General features: G+C 41.9%; 1 protein-coding gene across 3 annotated transcripts in view; it reads right to left on the minus strand.

The window, feature by feature from the left end:
* The window catches only part of MCOLN3 (mucolipin TRP cation channel 3), a 31,019-nt gene extending 16,735 nt beyond the window's left edge, over positions 1-14,284 (minus strand). The window contains exons 1-3 of one of the 3 annotated variants that reach the window (XM_079934088.1): positions 13,868-14,284; positions 8,781-9,010; positions 4,809-4,976 (exon numbers count right to left, since the gene is read on the minus strand). In XM_079934088.1, coding sequence (XP_079790214.1) covers positions 4,809-4,976; positions 8,781-9,008 — 396 coding nt within the window. In that variant the 5' untranslated portion in view covers positions 9,009-9,010; positions 13,868-14,284. Of the gene's footprint in view, positions 1-4,808; positions 4,977-8,780; positions 9,011-13,203; positions 13,261-13,750 lie in introns of those variants that run through there. The other 2 variants (XM_079934087.1, XM_079934089.1) reach the window with 2 other exon arrangements.
* Positions 14,285-14,939: the final 655 nt, after the last annotated feature.

Here is a 14,939-nt window from a genome sequence, read left to right on the forward strand (position 1 = left end):
ATAATACATCAATTGTAAAGATTCCCAGTTCTGTTTCCATGGTAAAGATTAGCCCAAAACACGTAACTGCCAGGTCAACTGAAATCTAAGGGATGATGATGTTAACCTTTTCTGACCCTCGTGACTTCAATCAACTAAAACTTGGACTCTGTTGACTGCCCAAGCTCCTTCATGATTATACACGTACCCTTAGCTTAAAACTTCCCCAATTTTGCTGTTTGAGGAGACACTGCTTTGGGAAAGATCCCTGGTGTTCTCCTTACTTGCTGCAAGTAATAAATCCTTCCTTCTCCTGACCTTTGGCTCGGTTGTGTCTTTTGGTGTGACATCCACCAAGAGGCAAACCCAGTTTTCAGGTAACAGTATGAGACACAGTCAAATTAACAGTGAGGTGAAAATCACTATAACGTGATAGTGCAGGGGTCCCCAACCCCCGGTCCGCAACCTGTTAGGAATCAGGCTGCACAGCAGGAGGTGAGCAGCAAGTGAGCAAAGCTTCATCTGCCGCTCCCCATTGCTCCCATTACTGCCCGAACCATCCCCAACGCCACCGGTCCGTAGAAAAACTGTCTTCCAAGAAACCGGTCCCTGGTGCCAAAAAGGTTAGGGACCGCTGTGATAGTAGATCTTTGTTCGCTAGAGCTAATCTATGCACACCAAGATGGTAAGTTGCTCGGATACGATTTGTGATTATGGCACCAACCTTTCTGCTAGCATTGGGATTGGGAAAATGAGCCAGAAATCTACAGTGATATGATTAAGCTGCATCACTCATTAAACAGCATTATGTCCTACATATAGGGGGAAATAGTATAATGCTGGAGATATTCAGTTTTGAGCTGTTTGTTTTCCATACAAGGAAATAAGTGTCTTAAATCTTTATAAAGCTACTCTGAGCCAAACTGGTAGTTTTACATCGGGGTGTCGGGGAGTAAGAGGTAAACAGTACATTAAATGAAAAAAGACGTAAAAGATATTGAATGCGGTAAAGTACCAGGGTGCCTGGAATAGGGGATGTGTACTGGGAGGTAAAGCCAGAAAGGCAAGCAGGGGTCATGAAGCAGTCACACCTACATGGGGCCCTGTAGCCCTTCTGAGCACCCGCTCCTTGTGAGGCAGTCCCCACAGGACTTACTTAAAGATCTGAACCTCCTACCTTAGAAACTTGTGTCTTAAACCTTGTAAGACCTTGAGACACAAAAGATCCAAAGTGCAGGGCTTCAGGTACATGCTAACGTTATAAGTGATGCTACGGCCAGACTTCCTTGCTATCTTAATAAGGCTCCTCATGGAGGTCTGAGCACCTGCAGGAGATGGATGTTGTAGGCAAAGAGTGTTGCCTGCCACTCCAATAAACAATAAGTGTTGCCTGCCATCAAGCCTTCAGCCACCGCAGTGGCATCACGGGTGTGCTCTGAGGGGAATTCAGGATGGAGAAAAACAGATTACTGGTCCTGGATAGTTAAGATGCATATCAAAGGAATAACTGCCATGAGCCCAGGCTCTTGCATCTTCCCATACATAGAAAGGCACTAAAATCATTAATTTGAGATATCTGGGTTTTTTTATGATTAGCAGTAATCTTTTGATGTTTCATTACATGGGTTTTTGTTTGTTTGTTTGTTTTGTTTTGTTTCAGCAAAAGCCCTCTTTGGAACAGTCCCTCAGAGCTATCTGAGAGGCGTCTTCCCGGGCTGTAGTCTGCAGCGATGTCCTTGAATAAAACATAGTTCTCAGCTTTTAGGTTATGCATTTTTTTCAGTTCAGGGGCAAGTGGCAGGACCATGTCCAGCTAAAGGGCAGCTCTGGAGCCTGAGTCAGAGGACTCTGGGACCAGAATGTGGTGTGGGACTATCGTTGAAAGGCAGGTGACCTGTAGGACTGACTGATGGGGCACCTAACTGGCCATGGCCTCTGTGGGGCATTAATCAGGCTGGACATCTGTCCCTACTTGCCTCTGCAGCTCTGCCTTGAGGGAAGTAGTTTTTCACGCAGATCCATGGGCCCCAGGTCACCCTTTGGAAGACAATATAAAAACACGTTAAAGATCCTTACCTGAGTAACGTGGCACCCAAAGTAAAGCAGATTAAAACCGATTGCTCCTTGATTATAGATGGATTTTTTGTGGACCCTCTGTGATTACCTGATCTCAACACATGAATCTTTTGAGCTCTTTCATTCATTCACAAACATCTGAGTGCCTGGGATGTACCTCCACCTTCCCGGAATAAATATATTAATATATGGCACTTAACACTGTTATATGTATAAAATGAGGAGTATTATGCAATCAAATCTGTGATCTTAGATGAATCCTTTAGAAAACAGTCAAGAAATGGTAGGGAGGGGAAGGAGGGAAGCCAACCAGAAGTAGGGATATACAGACTATGTTTGAGCTGCAAGAATAAATGGTTCCAAGACCCTGAGACCTTTAAATCTAAGCAAGTGATCAGAAGGAGAAACATGTCTGGGGAGCAGGTGGGAAGAGAACAGGAACCCGTTTTGGTCGGAGTGGTTCTGAGGTGCTCGTGAGCTGTCTGCATGCAGCAGTGTGAGCAAATGGTTCAGGGTCACCTCTCCTGGCAGTGGCTGAGGCTGTGTAGAGGAGGAAATTCTGTAGGAAAAGGACAAACCTTTGAGGACTGCCTTAATTGAAGGGGCGGATGAAAGAAGGAACCCAGTAAAGATGGCCCAAACATGACTGATTGCTAAGAGCCAGGACATAGTATAAAAATAACTAGGTCTTTGATATTCAAATACATAAACATATATACTAAACCAAAGTGATGCTGTTATAACCAGTGTTGGATCAGGATGAACCCTAGAGGTTATGCAGTTAGATGGCATTTTAGGGCTCTACTGTTCAGGAAAACTAATTAGTCATGGAACTAGCTCTAAGGACTGAGAAGCTACTGTCTTATCTGTTCATTCTCCTTGGTGACTATCACCGCAACTATCAAGAGATTTCCTTACAGAAAACAAAGATCTTTCTTTCATATCAGTCTATATTTTCTCTATTCAGTTCTCTGGAATCGTGTAGAATAACTGACCTCATTAACAACTAAAACTTTATTTATGAATATTGTGATCAATATTGTGATCAAAATTGTGATCAACTTTTTTTTTTTTTTTTTTTTTTTTTTTTTTTTGCGGTACACAGGCCTCTCACTGTTGTGGCTTCTCCCATTGTGGAGCACAGGCTCCGGACGCGCAGGCTCAGCGGCCATGGCTCACGGGCCCAGCCGCTCTGCAGCATGTGGGATCTTCCCGGACCGGGGCACGAACCCGTGTCCCCTGCATCAGCAGGCGGACTCTCAACCACTGCACCACCAGGGAAGCCCTCAAGATACTTTTTACCTTCAGTTTAAAATGCCTGATAGTGATGTAGAGAACAAATGTATGGACACTAAGGGGGCAAAGTGGGGCTGGGGGTGGTGGTGGTGGGATGAACTGGGAGATTGGGATCGACATATATACACTAATATGTATAAAATAGATAACTAATAAGAACCTGCTGTATAAAATAAAAGAAAATAAAATTCAAAAAAATAAAAAATAAAATGCCTGATAGCGCCCAGAAGATGGTAGGGAGTCACTTGCCCTAAGTAAACCCCACCCCCATTAATATTATCTACCTATATACTAGCACAAGGAATCTACATGCAATTCTGTAAAGAACACGGAAATCTGATAAACAGAATGGCCTGACTGCCAAATATTATATTTTTAAGACTGCTCTTAGGCTTACTATATAAAACAGGTAAAAATGTTTTAGGAGGAATTTAATGAACTGTTAACATCTTGCCTCTACCCGCCCCTCCCGCCCAAAACCAAACTACCAATTTGGTTCAGCGTAGCTTTAGATGAACTTAATAATCTTAAAACAAGAATGTCAAAGCTGAATATCTCCAGCATTTTACTACTTTTTACCTTACAAATTGTAGGGCGTATTTCTATTTAACAACATATGCAGTTTACTTCTATTACTATAGATTTCTGGCCAATTTTTGTAAGCTGAATGCGATCAGAAAGCCTTAGCGTCACAAATACATATTTTATCTCACTGTGCATAGTTTGTCTCCAGGATAAGGAGAGCCATAATTGGACTATAATAATTTTTTGAAGAAGAGTTGTAATGTTTTTGAAATGTTATCTACAGACTAACTCAGGTTAGAAATACTGACTTCAAGAAAGCTTCCAACGATTCCCACAAAATAGGAGATTTTGGACTTGAGAAAGTACTATTTGTAGCAAAAACAAATTGATCAGAAACTCTGAATAGAAACTTGAATCATCTGTATGAAAAACAAGCTTCCTTTTTGAGGCAGTTAATCAATATTACAATAAAATCATTGTCATGTACGACATAAAGGCCTTACTTATTTTTTAAATGAAATTTCAGGTCTTGGTTACTATACACACTCTGCAAAGTTAATATTCTCATTATTTGTTAAGGGTCCCTGAAAGTATAAGCTCTGAAGACTTAATGACTACTTACAGCCAAGGTCATGGTTAATCATTTTAAACCTTTGAGGTTCTCATGCCAAGCCCTAGCTCTGACTCTTTTAATTAAGTCTTTAAAGTTTCTGTCTTTCTGTTACTAAAGAAAAGCTTTTCTCAACTTCTAGTTCTGTTAAAGTTTGTTGGCAACGTTAAAAAAAATTTAACTGTTTTATACATGTCATTTACATATTTCATTAAAAAATGTTCACCCTTGTACAACTGAATGTCAGTTTCTATTATGTACATTGCTAACAATTTTCCAGTCTAATCTTTTTCCCAAGTGAAGAATGCATGTGTTTGTTTACCTGGTTCACTGCGAAGAGGATCTGATCGTATACATCACTTTGTGTATACACTGCATATGTGTCATCCATTCGGTCTATATATCCTTTTAGGAAGAGGTGTTTGAATGCTATAGTGTTCTCTTCCTTGAAAGCTACCACCATCTGGTTACTTAGCCCAAAAAAGATCAGCTTAAAAGAAAAAAAGAAAAAGTAAGAGGGTCAAAAAGTAATGAAATAAAAGTTCTCTATAAAATGATCAATTCATCTATTCAAGATTCAATGCCTAATTAATCCTGAATATTTTCAATAGAAATTAAAAGTTTGGCAGCTGTGAATTAACTTGTCCTTAAAGATAAGGTGGGTTTCTAGTTTTAAAATAAAAGAAAGCGATTTTGCATACTTTCAACATTTATTTTCATGTATGATCCCACTTATGACATTTTCCCTACCAACAAAAGCTTTAGGAGTTCAGAGAAGCCCTTTAGGAGTTCTTTAGCTCAGAGAAGCAAGGTAACTGACTAAGGAAGTTGGAAGGTTTCTCTAAGGAAGAAAGAATAATAGAAACCGTAAAATATGTGCATAACTTGGTCAGGGTACATTTGAGGAACACGGGGGAAAGGCCAAGAAGGTCGAGTTGAACTTAGCACTTTGGGGGGACATTGAGGACACCAGCATAATTCAATGAGAGAAATATTGAGAAAAAATGTGAAGAGAAAGACTGGAGTCAGATGGTGCAGGGGCTTGAATGGCAAATAGAAGAGTTCAAAATGAATTCTGTAGAACAAAAAGGTCTTGAAGCAGGTGTACAATACAACCTAAGAAATATCTTACATAAGTTTAAGTCCTACAATCAAACTATATTCCTAAGTCTAATTACCAAAACTGTGACAATAAGGCCAAAAATAAAAATATTATTTCAACTCATCTCTAAATTAAAATATATTAACATAACATATCCTTAACATTCATGCAGGATTGACCCCAGAGTTTTACATGAAACTCAGCTGTCCTCTTGCTCTTTCTCTCCCATACACACACACACACACACACACACACACACACACACACACACACACACGTGTGTGCACGCTGTAAGTTTAGAACATATATTTTGACTTAGATAGCAGAGTAAGGGGGGCAACATATATTTTATATGGAAAAGGGGAACAACACTGAAAACCTATGTTCCATACACTATTGCAGGAAGTTTCTTCATACTAATACCACAGCATAGTTCCTAATACACCCATTTTACAGATGCATACATGAAGACTCAGAGAAGTTAAATAATTTTTACAAGTCACATCAATAGCAAGTATATAGTCAAAATTCTAACCCAAGTCTAACAGACTAAATCCAAGCTCTAACTATCCAAGCTCATGCTACACAAAGTATCCAGGGTCTGATCGGGGAAAAATAGAGACAGTAGACCAATCTTTTCGCCTCTCACCTCCCCTTGTGACGTAAGCCCTGTATCCCACACATGTCATCACTCTCTACCTAACTCGACTCTCATTTCTAAAGAGCCTCTTTAAGCTGGGTCCTATTTAAATCTCAGTAAGATGATAGCTTGATATTCCAGGGATTTGACATCTATCGAAGCTGATGATTAAAAAGCCTCCAGAGAATTCCCAAAGATATTTTTACCGATTCATTCAAATATATGAATACCTTCACAAGCCAGCACCGAGCTAGAAGACACAGTTCCTGCCCTCAAGGGCCTAGGGGCAGACAAGAGTACGACTGGCAGAGAGAACTACTATAATTCAGAGACTGAGCCAGGCAGTGTGGAAAGGAAACTTTTAGTAGGGTGCCTATCATCATAGTCATCTTTCTTTTGCTGCTGCAGACACAAAATCTCCAACTTAACAGAAATACCACTGTCTTTTCCCTGAAAAGAGGAAATCTGTCATCAAGTCACCCTCATTTGCTCAATTACAGAGTCTTTATGTAATATTTGTTTGATTGTTCCAATGTAGATTAAGGAAACATCACAGTTAAGAAAAACCCTCAGTTACTAAAAAAACTTACCTAAATGCCTTTTATATGCTTATTACTAACAGGCTTAACATCTTAAACTGTTAGTCAATTTTCCTCTTGACCACCCTAGGAAACACAGGAAAGTTAGATGAGCTTCCTAAATCTTTTAGGACTTGAGGATATGGGGAGGTGGAAGGGTAAGCTGGGACAAAGTGAGAGAGTGGCATGGACATATATACACTACCAAACGTAAAATAGATAGCTAGTGGGAAGCAGCCGCATAGCACGGGGAGATCAGCTCGGTACTTTGTGACCACCTAGAGGGGTGGGATAGGGAGGGTGGGAGGGAGGGAGACACAAGAGGGAAGAGATATGGGGACATATGTATATGTATAACTGCTTCACTTTGTTATAAAGCAGAAACTAACACACCATTGTAAAGCAATTATACTCCAATGAAGATGTTTAAAAATTAAAAAAAAAAAGAACATAAGTCTTAGAGGGAATAGAATCTGAGTTTGAATCTCAGTTCTATTCTTCTAGTTTCCTGACTATGACAGGTTATTTTACTTCACTAAGCCTCTATGTTTTCATCTGTGTAATGGGGATGCTACTCCCTAACTCTGATTTGTTTTAAGAATTGAATGTGATGATATAAAATGTTTAGGCCGAAACACAGTAAACACACAAGTGGTACCTATCATTCTAAGTAGAAAATATTCATGTTCAACTGACACAGGCTTTCCCTCCAACTTATCAGAAATAACACAGATAAATATTTTCACTATTGTGACACACCACATTATCAGCTGGAAGTTAAGCATTTCAATTCCAGCTTGCCAAATATACTGAGAACTGAACATCCATTTTTATGTTGATATGTTAGAGGGAGAGAACACGTGCCTCTAAAGTCTTGATTCCGCCAGTGGCAGTACTAGTCAGTACTAATCACGTGGCTCTATAAATATCAGTTCCTTATTCTGTAAACCAAAGGATTCCAGTATTTATCCAATAAAAGTATTGTTGAAATTAAATGAAATAATGTCCTGGAACAAAATAATCACTCAAATGTCAGTTTCCTTTACACAACACCTAGCATCAGAAACGTAGGCAAGAATTTCACCAACTTCATATGACTGTAGAAATAGCCCTAGCTTCTAACACCTTAAGCATTTGTTCTCAATTATCAGTTAAGATTAGCAATTTCGGAGTTAAAAAAATTCTCCTTGAATACCAGTTGTTTATGTACTTATGCATTTGTCACCAAATTACGAGAAAGTATTAATAAAAATAAACGTATCACATCTATTTTTCCTATTAAAATCTTTTATTTTTGCCCCTTTGCTTTTAACAAGAGATAGTTACTCTCACCAGCAGGAAAACATACCTTCGCAAGAGTAAATCATAAGTATATATAAAGAATCACAAAATATAATTTCCCCCCAAAATGTTAAGAGAAAGCAAGGAAATGAGATTCAACATCTCCTGAAATGAAGTCTCATATTTCACTACCTATGCTACTCCTTTTAATCAACTCCACATTCTTCCACCTCAGGGCTCCCAAGATCACAGGGACGTGAGAATCCAAATACTCTTAACAAAAATCCTGAAGTTTCTGAAGAGACAGAAATTCTCAGGAAACTAACTAGGGGGAAAAAAAGAATCCTCTGGTTGGGCAATAGCTAGTTTCCACAGTTGATTTAGAAACCTTCAGCTAAGCTTCTTGATTGGAAGCCAAATATTAAAATTTTCTTTTCCTGCAAACCAATTACATTATGTGAGTAAAATTATAACTTCATGAAAGATGAGAAGGAAAAGAGTTAGAGAAAACAAAAAAACCAAAGTCTTCTTTCACAAATATTGAAGTGGGAGGGTTTAAGATTGCATATCTCCTTAATTATTGTTCTTTATTATGCATACAGTTAAAAGTTATAAAAAATAAAACAAAACTGTCCATAGTTCTCTTTGTTAGTAAAAGAAGACTTCGCTAATCTCATGATCTGAGATCGTTACCTGGATGGTTACCATTGCCATTTTTAGAATTTGTATGGCAAGTTTCCACGGTTTTCTACCTCGAGCCCAGAACTTCTCACAAGGATTCATGAAAAAAAATTTGAGTTTTCGCCTCATCTGGTCTTCTAATAGAAGCTCCTCAGAGGGAGATGTATGCTGGTTAAAAGTGCAGCGATTTTCTTCTTCATGAGAGCTGCAGCTACTTATAACAGCCTCAGGATTTGCCATCTCTAGGAGGAAAAAAAAAAAACTGTAAATGAAGGCAACATCTATGTTCTTTGCTATTGCAGGAGAGTTGATGAAGTCCAGACAAAAGATCAGCTTTCAAATAAGCACCATTGTTCTAAACTGCACCTTTGAAGATCAATGGCACAGGATAGAAAGCCCGGAAATAAACCTGACACACCTACGGTCAATTAGTCTATGACAAAGGAGGCAAGAATATACAATGGAGGAAAGACAGTCTCTTCAATAAGTGGTGCTGCGAAAACCAGACAGCTACATGTAAAAGAATGAAATTAGAACATTCTCTAACACCACACACAAATAAATGGATTAAAGACCTAAATGTAAGGCTGGAAACTATAGAATTCTTGGAGGAAAACATAAGCAGAACACTCTTTGACATAAATCACAGCAACATCTTTTTCAATGTCTCCTAGAGTAATGGAAATAAAACCAAAAATAAACAAATGGGACCTAATTAAACTCAAAAGCTTTTACACAGCAAAGGAAACCCTAAACAAGATGAAAAGACAACCCACAGAATGGGAGAAAATATTTGCAAACGATGTGACCGACAAGGGATTAGTCTCCAAAATTTACAAACAGCTCATGTGGCTCAATATTAAAAAAACAAACAACTGAATCAAAAAATGGACAAAAGACCTAAATAGACATTTTTCCAAAGACATACAGATGGCCAAGAGGCACACGAAAAGATGCTCAACATTGCTAATTATTAATGAAATGAAAATAAAAACTATAATGAGATATCATCTCACATCAGTCAGAATGGCCATCATTGAAAAATCTACAAACAATAAATGCCGGCTGTGGAGAAAAGAGAACCCTCCTACACTGCTGATGGGAATGTAATTTGGTACAGCCACTATGGAGAACAGTATGGAGGTTCCTTAAAAAACTAAAAATAGAGCTACCATATGATCCAGCAATCCCACTCCTGGGTATATATTCTGAGAAAAACATGGTTAGAAAGGATACATGCACCCCAATGTTCACTGTAGTGCTGTTTACAATAGCCAAGACATGGAAGCAACCTAAACATCCATTGACAGATGAATGGATTAAGAAGATGTGGTACATATACACAACGGAATATTACTCGGTCATAAAAATGAATGAAATAATGTCATTTGCAGCAACATGGATGGACCTACAGATTATCATACTAAATGAAGTCAGACAAAGAAAGACAAATATCTTGTGGTATCAGTTATATGTGGAATCTAAAAAAAATGATAAAATGAACTTATTTACAAAACAGAAACAGACTCACAGACATAGAAAACAAACTTAGGGTTACCAAAGGGGAAAGGTGGGAGAGAGAGAGAAACTAGGAGGTTGGGATTAACATATACACAGTACTATATACAAAATAGACAATCGACAAGGACCTACTGTATAGCACAGGGAACTCTACTCAATATTCTGTAATAACGTATAGGGGAAAAGAATTTGAAAAAGAATAGATATAGTATATGTATGACTGAATCACTTTGCTGTGCACCTGGAACTAACACAACATTGTAAATCAACTATACTCCAATATAAAACAAAAATTTTTTAAATAAAAAATGAAAAGAGGGGGCTTCCCTGGTGGCGCAGTGGTTGAGAATCTGCCTGCTAATGCAGGGGACATGGGTTCGAGCCCTGGTCTGGGAAGATCCCACATGCAGCGGAGCAACTAGGCCCGTGAGCCACAACTACTGAGCCTGCGCGTCTGGAGCCTGTGCTCCGCAACAAGAGAGGCCACAATAGTGAGAGGCCCGCACACCGCGATGAAGAGTGGCCCCCGCTTGCCACAACTAGAAAAAGCCCTCGCACAGAAACAAAGACCCAACATAGACAAAAATAAATAAATAAACAAATGTGGTTACAATTACAAAAAAATAAACTGCGCTTTTGATGCTTACAAAATCAGTTAGAACATAGCACGTGATTTTTCTTTTGGTTTCAGTTACTGAGTGAATTTTTACCCAATTGAAAACTACCAAATTCAAGGGCTGCTATTAATAAAAGACTATATGTACCTATATAGAGAATGTTATATGCTTTCTGCCTCATTCAGTAACAGGTATAGTTAGAGCAGGGTGTCCTGAAAGCACTGGTAAGGTGTCAGAGAGTAGGCTGGACTCAGAAATTATATGCAAAATTTTGTAGATATATGGATATGGCCACTTTTCCTGGGGAGATACTTACCGTTTCATCAGATTATCAAAAAAAAATTTTTAAACCATTGAGTTAAAGGTAAAAGATGTGACGAAGAGCAGGGTTCCCCAAGCTCCGGGGACCTGTTAGGAACCCGGGCCACACAGCAGGAGGTGAGCGGCGAGCAAGCAATGGAAGCTTCATCTGCTGCTCCCCATTGCTTACGTTACAGCCTGAACCATCTCCCCCTCCCCCCCAGTCTATGGAAGAATTGTCTTCCACGAAACTGGTCCCTGGTGCCAAAAAGGTTGGGGACCGCTGATGTAGAGAACCAGATCCTGTTTGGTTTCTAATCCTGGTTCTACAGTGTGACACTTCTGTGACCTTAGGCAAGTCACTCAGCCTGTCTGAGCCTCAGTTTTCTCTTCTGCAAAATGGGAATAAGAATATCTACCCTCATGTGTTTCTAGTGAGAAAATGCAAATAAAACCCTTGCATAGGGTCTAACACTAAACAAGCAGCCTCACTTTCCCTACAGCCCCAGCAGACAGAGCAGCTTCCTAAACAGCCAACAAGGTTCTTAAGAGACAGTGTGAGCTTCAGGGGACTTACAAAGGAGGTCTGAAAAGGAGAACTCAGAATCTCAATTTAAGTCCAAGTCCCGATCAGCAACATCACTTGTATTAGCTTTTTACTGAAGGCCTTAGAGTTATGTAGCACATTTTACTTTTCAAAGCACTTCATACTTTTTTTTTTTAAATCCCTTTGCAGAGGATAGGGTTGGTTTTATTGTCTTCATAGTCAGCTTATCCAAAGTGATAAAGAAGTTACTCCAGAAACTGGAAACTGTCTTGGATTTTCCCTCAGGCTAATATTGATATTATGGAAACTTTTTCAAAATGAAATACCCCAAACCACCACGGAGAGGAGAGTTCTTTTTTATAGAATAGTAAGGCTGGCTCTGTTTGATATTTTTACTATAACTTCTACTCAGAGACTGGGATGGGGTGGGGGGAGGATTCAAACTGTACTAACACAATATCTAACAAGTCACTGTTTAGGTGCTTTCCAAGTCTAGAATCCGACATCTGGTTCTGAAATCAAACATTCTTGGCAAACCCAACATCTCCAAAAATAGATATTGGCTATAAAAACTATCCATGGGGAAGGTTTTAAAATTCTTGATGAATGAAAAGGTTAATAAGTATAGGGGACTTCCCTGGCAGTCCAGTGGTTAAGACTCCGTGCTTCCACTGCAGTGGGCTCAGGTTGATCCCAGGTGCGGGAACTAAGATCCCGCATGCCTCGCAGACAAAAAAAAAGAAAAAAGAGAAAAGAAAAGAAAGAAAGAAGGATATTGCTGAGTCAATAGAGCATGAAACATATTTACAGTAGCATATGCAGTACCTTCAAAATGAAATAATTATGATAGAACTCATTAAAGTATGGCTGGCATCGGTATTAAAATGCCTGTCAAAGTCCGAGTACAATAACTCATAGATAAAGACATAGGGAGAGAAAAAAGTTAATCCCTTAGGATTTTCACTCAAGAACATTTTATTGCCTTCTTCAAAAAGGTATATTTTTCACCAGCATTTAAGGAGACTTTACCTATGGGATTTATAAGGAAGATGATTCACGCGAGTTCATGGAAACTCGCATATGAACAGTAACATAATAATGAAGCTCTTAATAATACAGCATGTTGGTGAATGACAGATTTGAGGTCACATTCAGCCCTTTGTATTTTGATACAGGTAAAATTAAACTGTAAACAAACTAGCCACACGCCGTGTAACAGTAACCCACAGGAACAAAGAGAAAAAGAACCAACCACAATTAATTTATTTAGCACATCGCACCAAGCTGTCCCGAACCGTAAGATGTTTCATTCACAAGGACTGACCGCTAAACTCTCTGCAAACCTTAGTTTACCGTCAGAGAAGGCCTTCTGAAGGTGCACTTTAAAAACTGAGACTGTCCAGACCCCTAGCCGCTGACAGAGTGTCGCCCAACACTCCTGTACACCCACCCGGGGGGCAGCGCAGGATGCAGGGTCGGTGGAGACGCGGGTCAGGAAAGTCCGCGATACTATATCTGGTCTTAGAATCTACAAACACACCGAGGTTCCTTATTCACGGCGAGGAGGGGCTTAACTGGAATGAACTGCAGAAAACTAAAGAAAACCGAGGAATACGTGTAAAGAGTAAAAGCCTCACAGTTGATGACAGGGACGCGAGCTCCTTACACGACCCGAGCCCGGCTGGAAGCTGCTTTCGCCCAGCGCGGGGACGCCGGCTTTGGGCCCCAAGTCCATCCTCCCCCTACCCTCTAATAAAGGGACACTGAGTCAAGTCTGGCTTGCACAGTCTGGCTGCGCAAGCTGCAGAGTGTCTCCGAGCTTCCCCCCTCCCGCGGCCCCCGGCCGCAGGCCGACGGCCGCCCCTTTCTCAGACCTCCCAAGCGAGGCCCCGCCCACAGGTGGCTTCCCGGGGTTGGGGGGATGGTGGCGCGTCAGGGTCTCCCGGCGCCGCAGCTTGAGTACGGGCTACTCCGGGCGGGGGGGCGCCGCCACTGACCTTGGGCGGGCGGCCGAGGGGGCGCGGGGCCGAACCGCTGCAGCTCGCACCCCGCTCCCACCTGTGTCCCCTCCATGGCGCCGCCGTCCGGGGCCCGACCCTCCCGCCGTGTCTCACCGACGGCTTGAGACGTCGCGGGCTCTCCCTTCGCGCCGCGGGCGCCGTTCCCACGACACCTGATGCCTCCGGGCGCTTCGGGGCTCGGTTCACCTGCGGCCGCGGCGCGCGGAGGGGAAGAGGGGCGCCGGCTAGTGAGCGTGGGGGCGGCCTTCTGTCCGCGGCCGGTGAGCAGCCCTAGAAGCCTCTGAGGCTCAGCTCATCCCGGGGCCCGACGTGAGCCCGGTGGTCAGGAGCCGCAGCCTTTGGCATCCTCCCTCCTCCGGCCGATTGAACTCGTGACCCTCCGCCGCAGCGCTCCGCTCCCTTCCACGCCCTTTCTGGAGCCGTCTTTCAGGACTTGCGGCGAAGGAGGCCACCTGAAGGAGCCCGGCGGTGTCGCCGTTCTCTGGGCGCCTCTCCCTTCGCTCCCTCCCTGTACCGGTAAGGTGACCCGCTCCACCCTCCTCGGGTTTCTCGGGCTGGCCAGGAGCTGCGGACCCGGGAGGTGCGAGTGCGTGGGTTCCCGGCTTCCACTCTCTGCTCGCGGGGGTAAAAGAGACAGGCTGGAGGTAAAGTGCCTGGAAGCGGGTGAGCGCGCAGTCCTCTCCTTCAGCTTTCTAAGTTTTTTGTTTTTAATTTTTATTTATTTATTTATTATTATCTTGGGGTGGGCTGTGTTGGGTCTTCGTTGCTGCACGCGGGCTTTCTGTAGTTGCGGTGAGCGGGGTCTACCCTTTGTTGCAGTGCACGGGCTTCTCATTGTAGTAGCTTCTCTTGTTGCAGAGCACGGGCTCTAGGCACGCAGGCTTCAGTAGTTGTGGCTCGCGGGCTCTAGAGCACAGTCTCAGTAGCTGTGGCGCATGGGTTTAATTGCTCCGCGGCATGTGGGATCTTCCCAGACCAGGCATCGAACCCGTGTCCCCTGCATTGGCAGGCAGATTCTTATCCACTGTGCCACCAGGGAAGCCCTATTCTAAGTTTTGTATACAAAGAAATCAGGAAGGGTAAGATTTTTCAAGCATGAGCCTTGTACCCTCTCTAGGCCTTCCAGTTTGGGAGAATTGCTATGAAATTAGTGGACTGTTGACTA

The sequence above is a fragment of the Stenella coeruleoalba genome (assembly GCF_951394435.1).
Source record: "Stenella coeruleoalba genome assembly, chromosome: 1".
In the NCBI taxonomy this organism is placed as follows: Eukaryota; Metazoa; Chordata; class Mammalia; order Artiodactyla; family Delphinidae; genus Stenella; species Stenella coeruleoalba.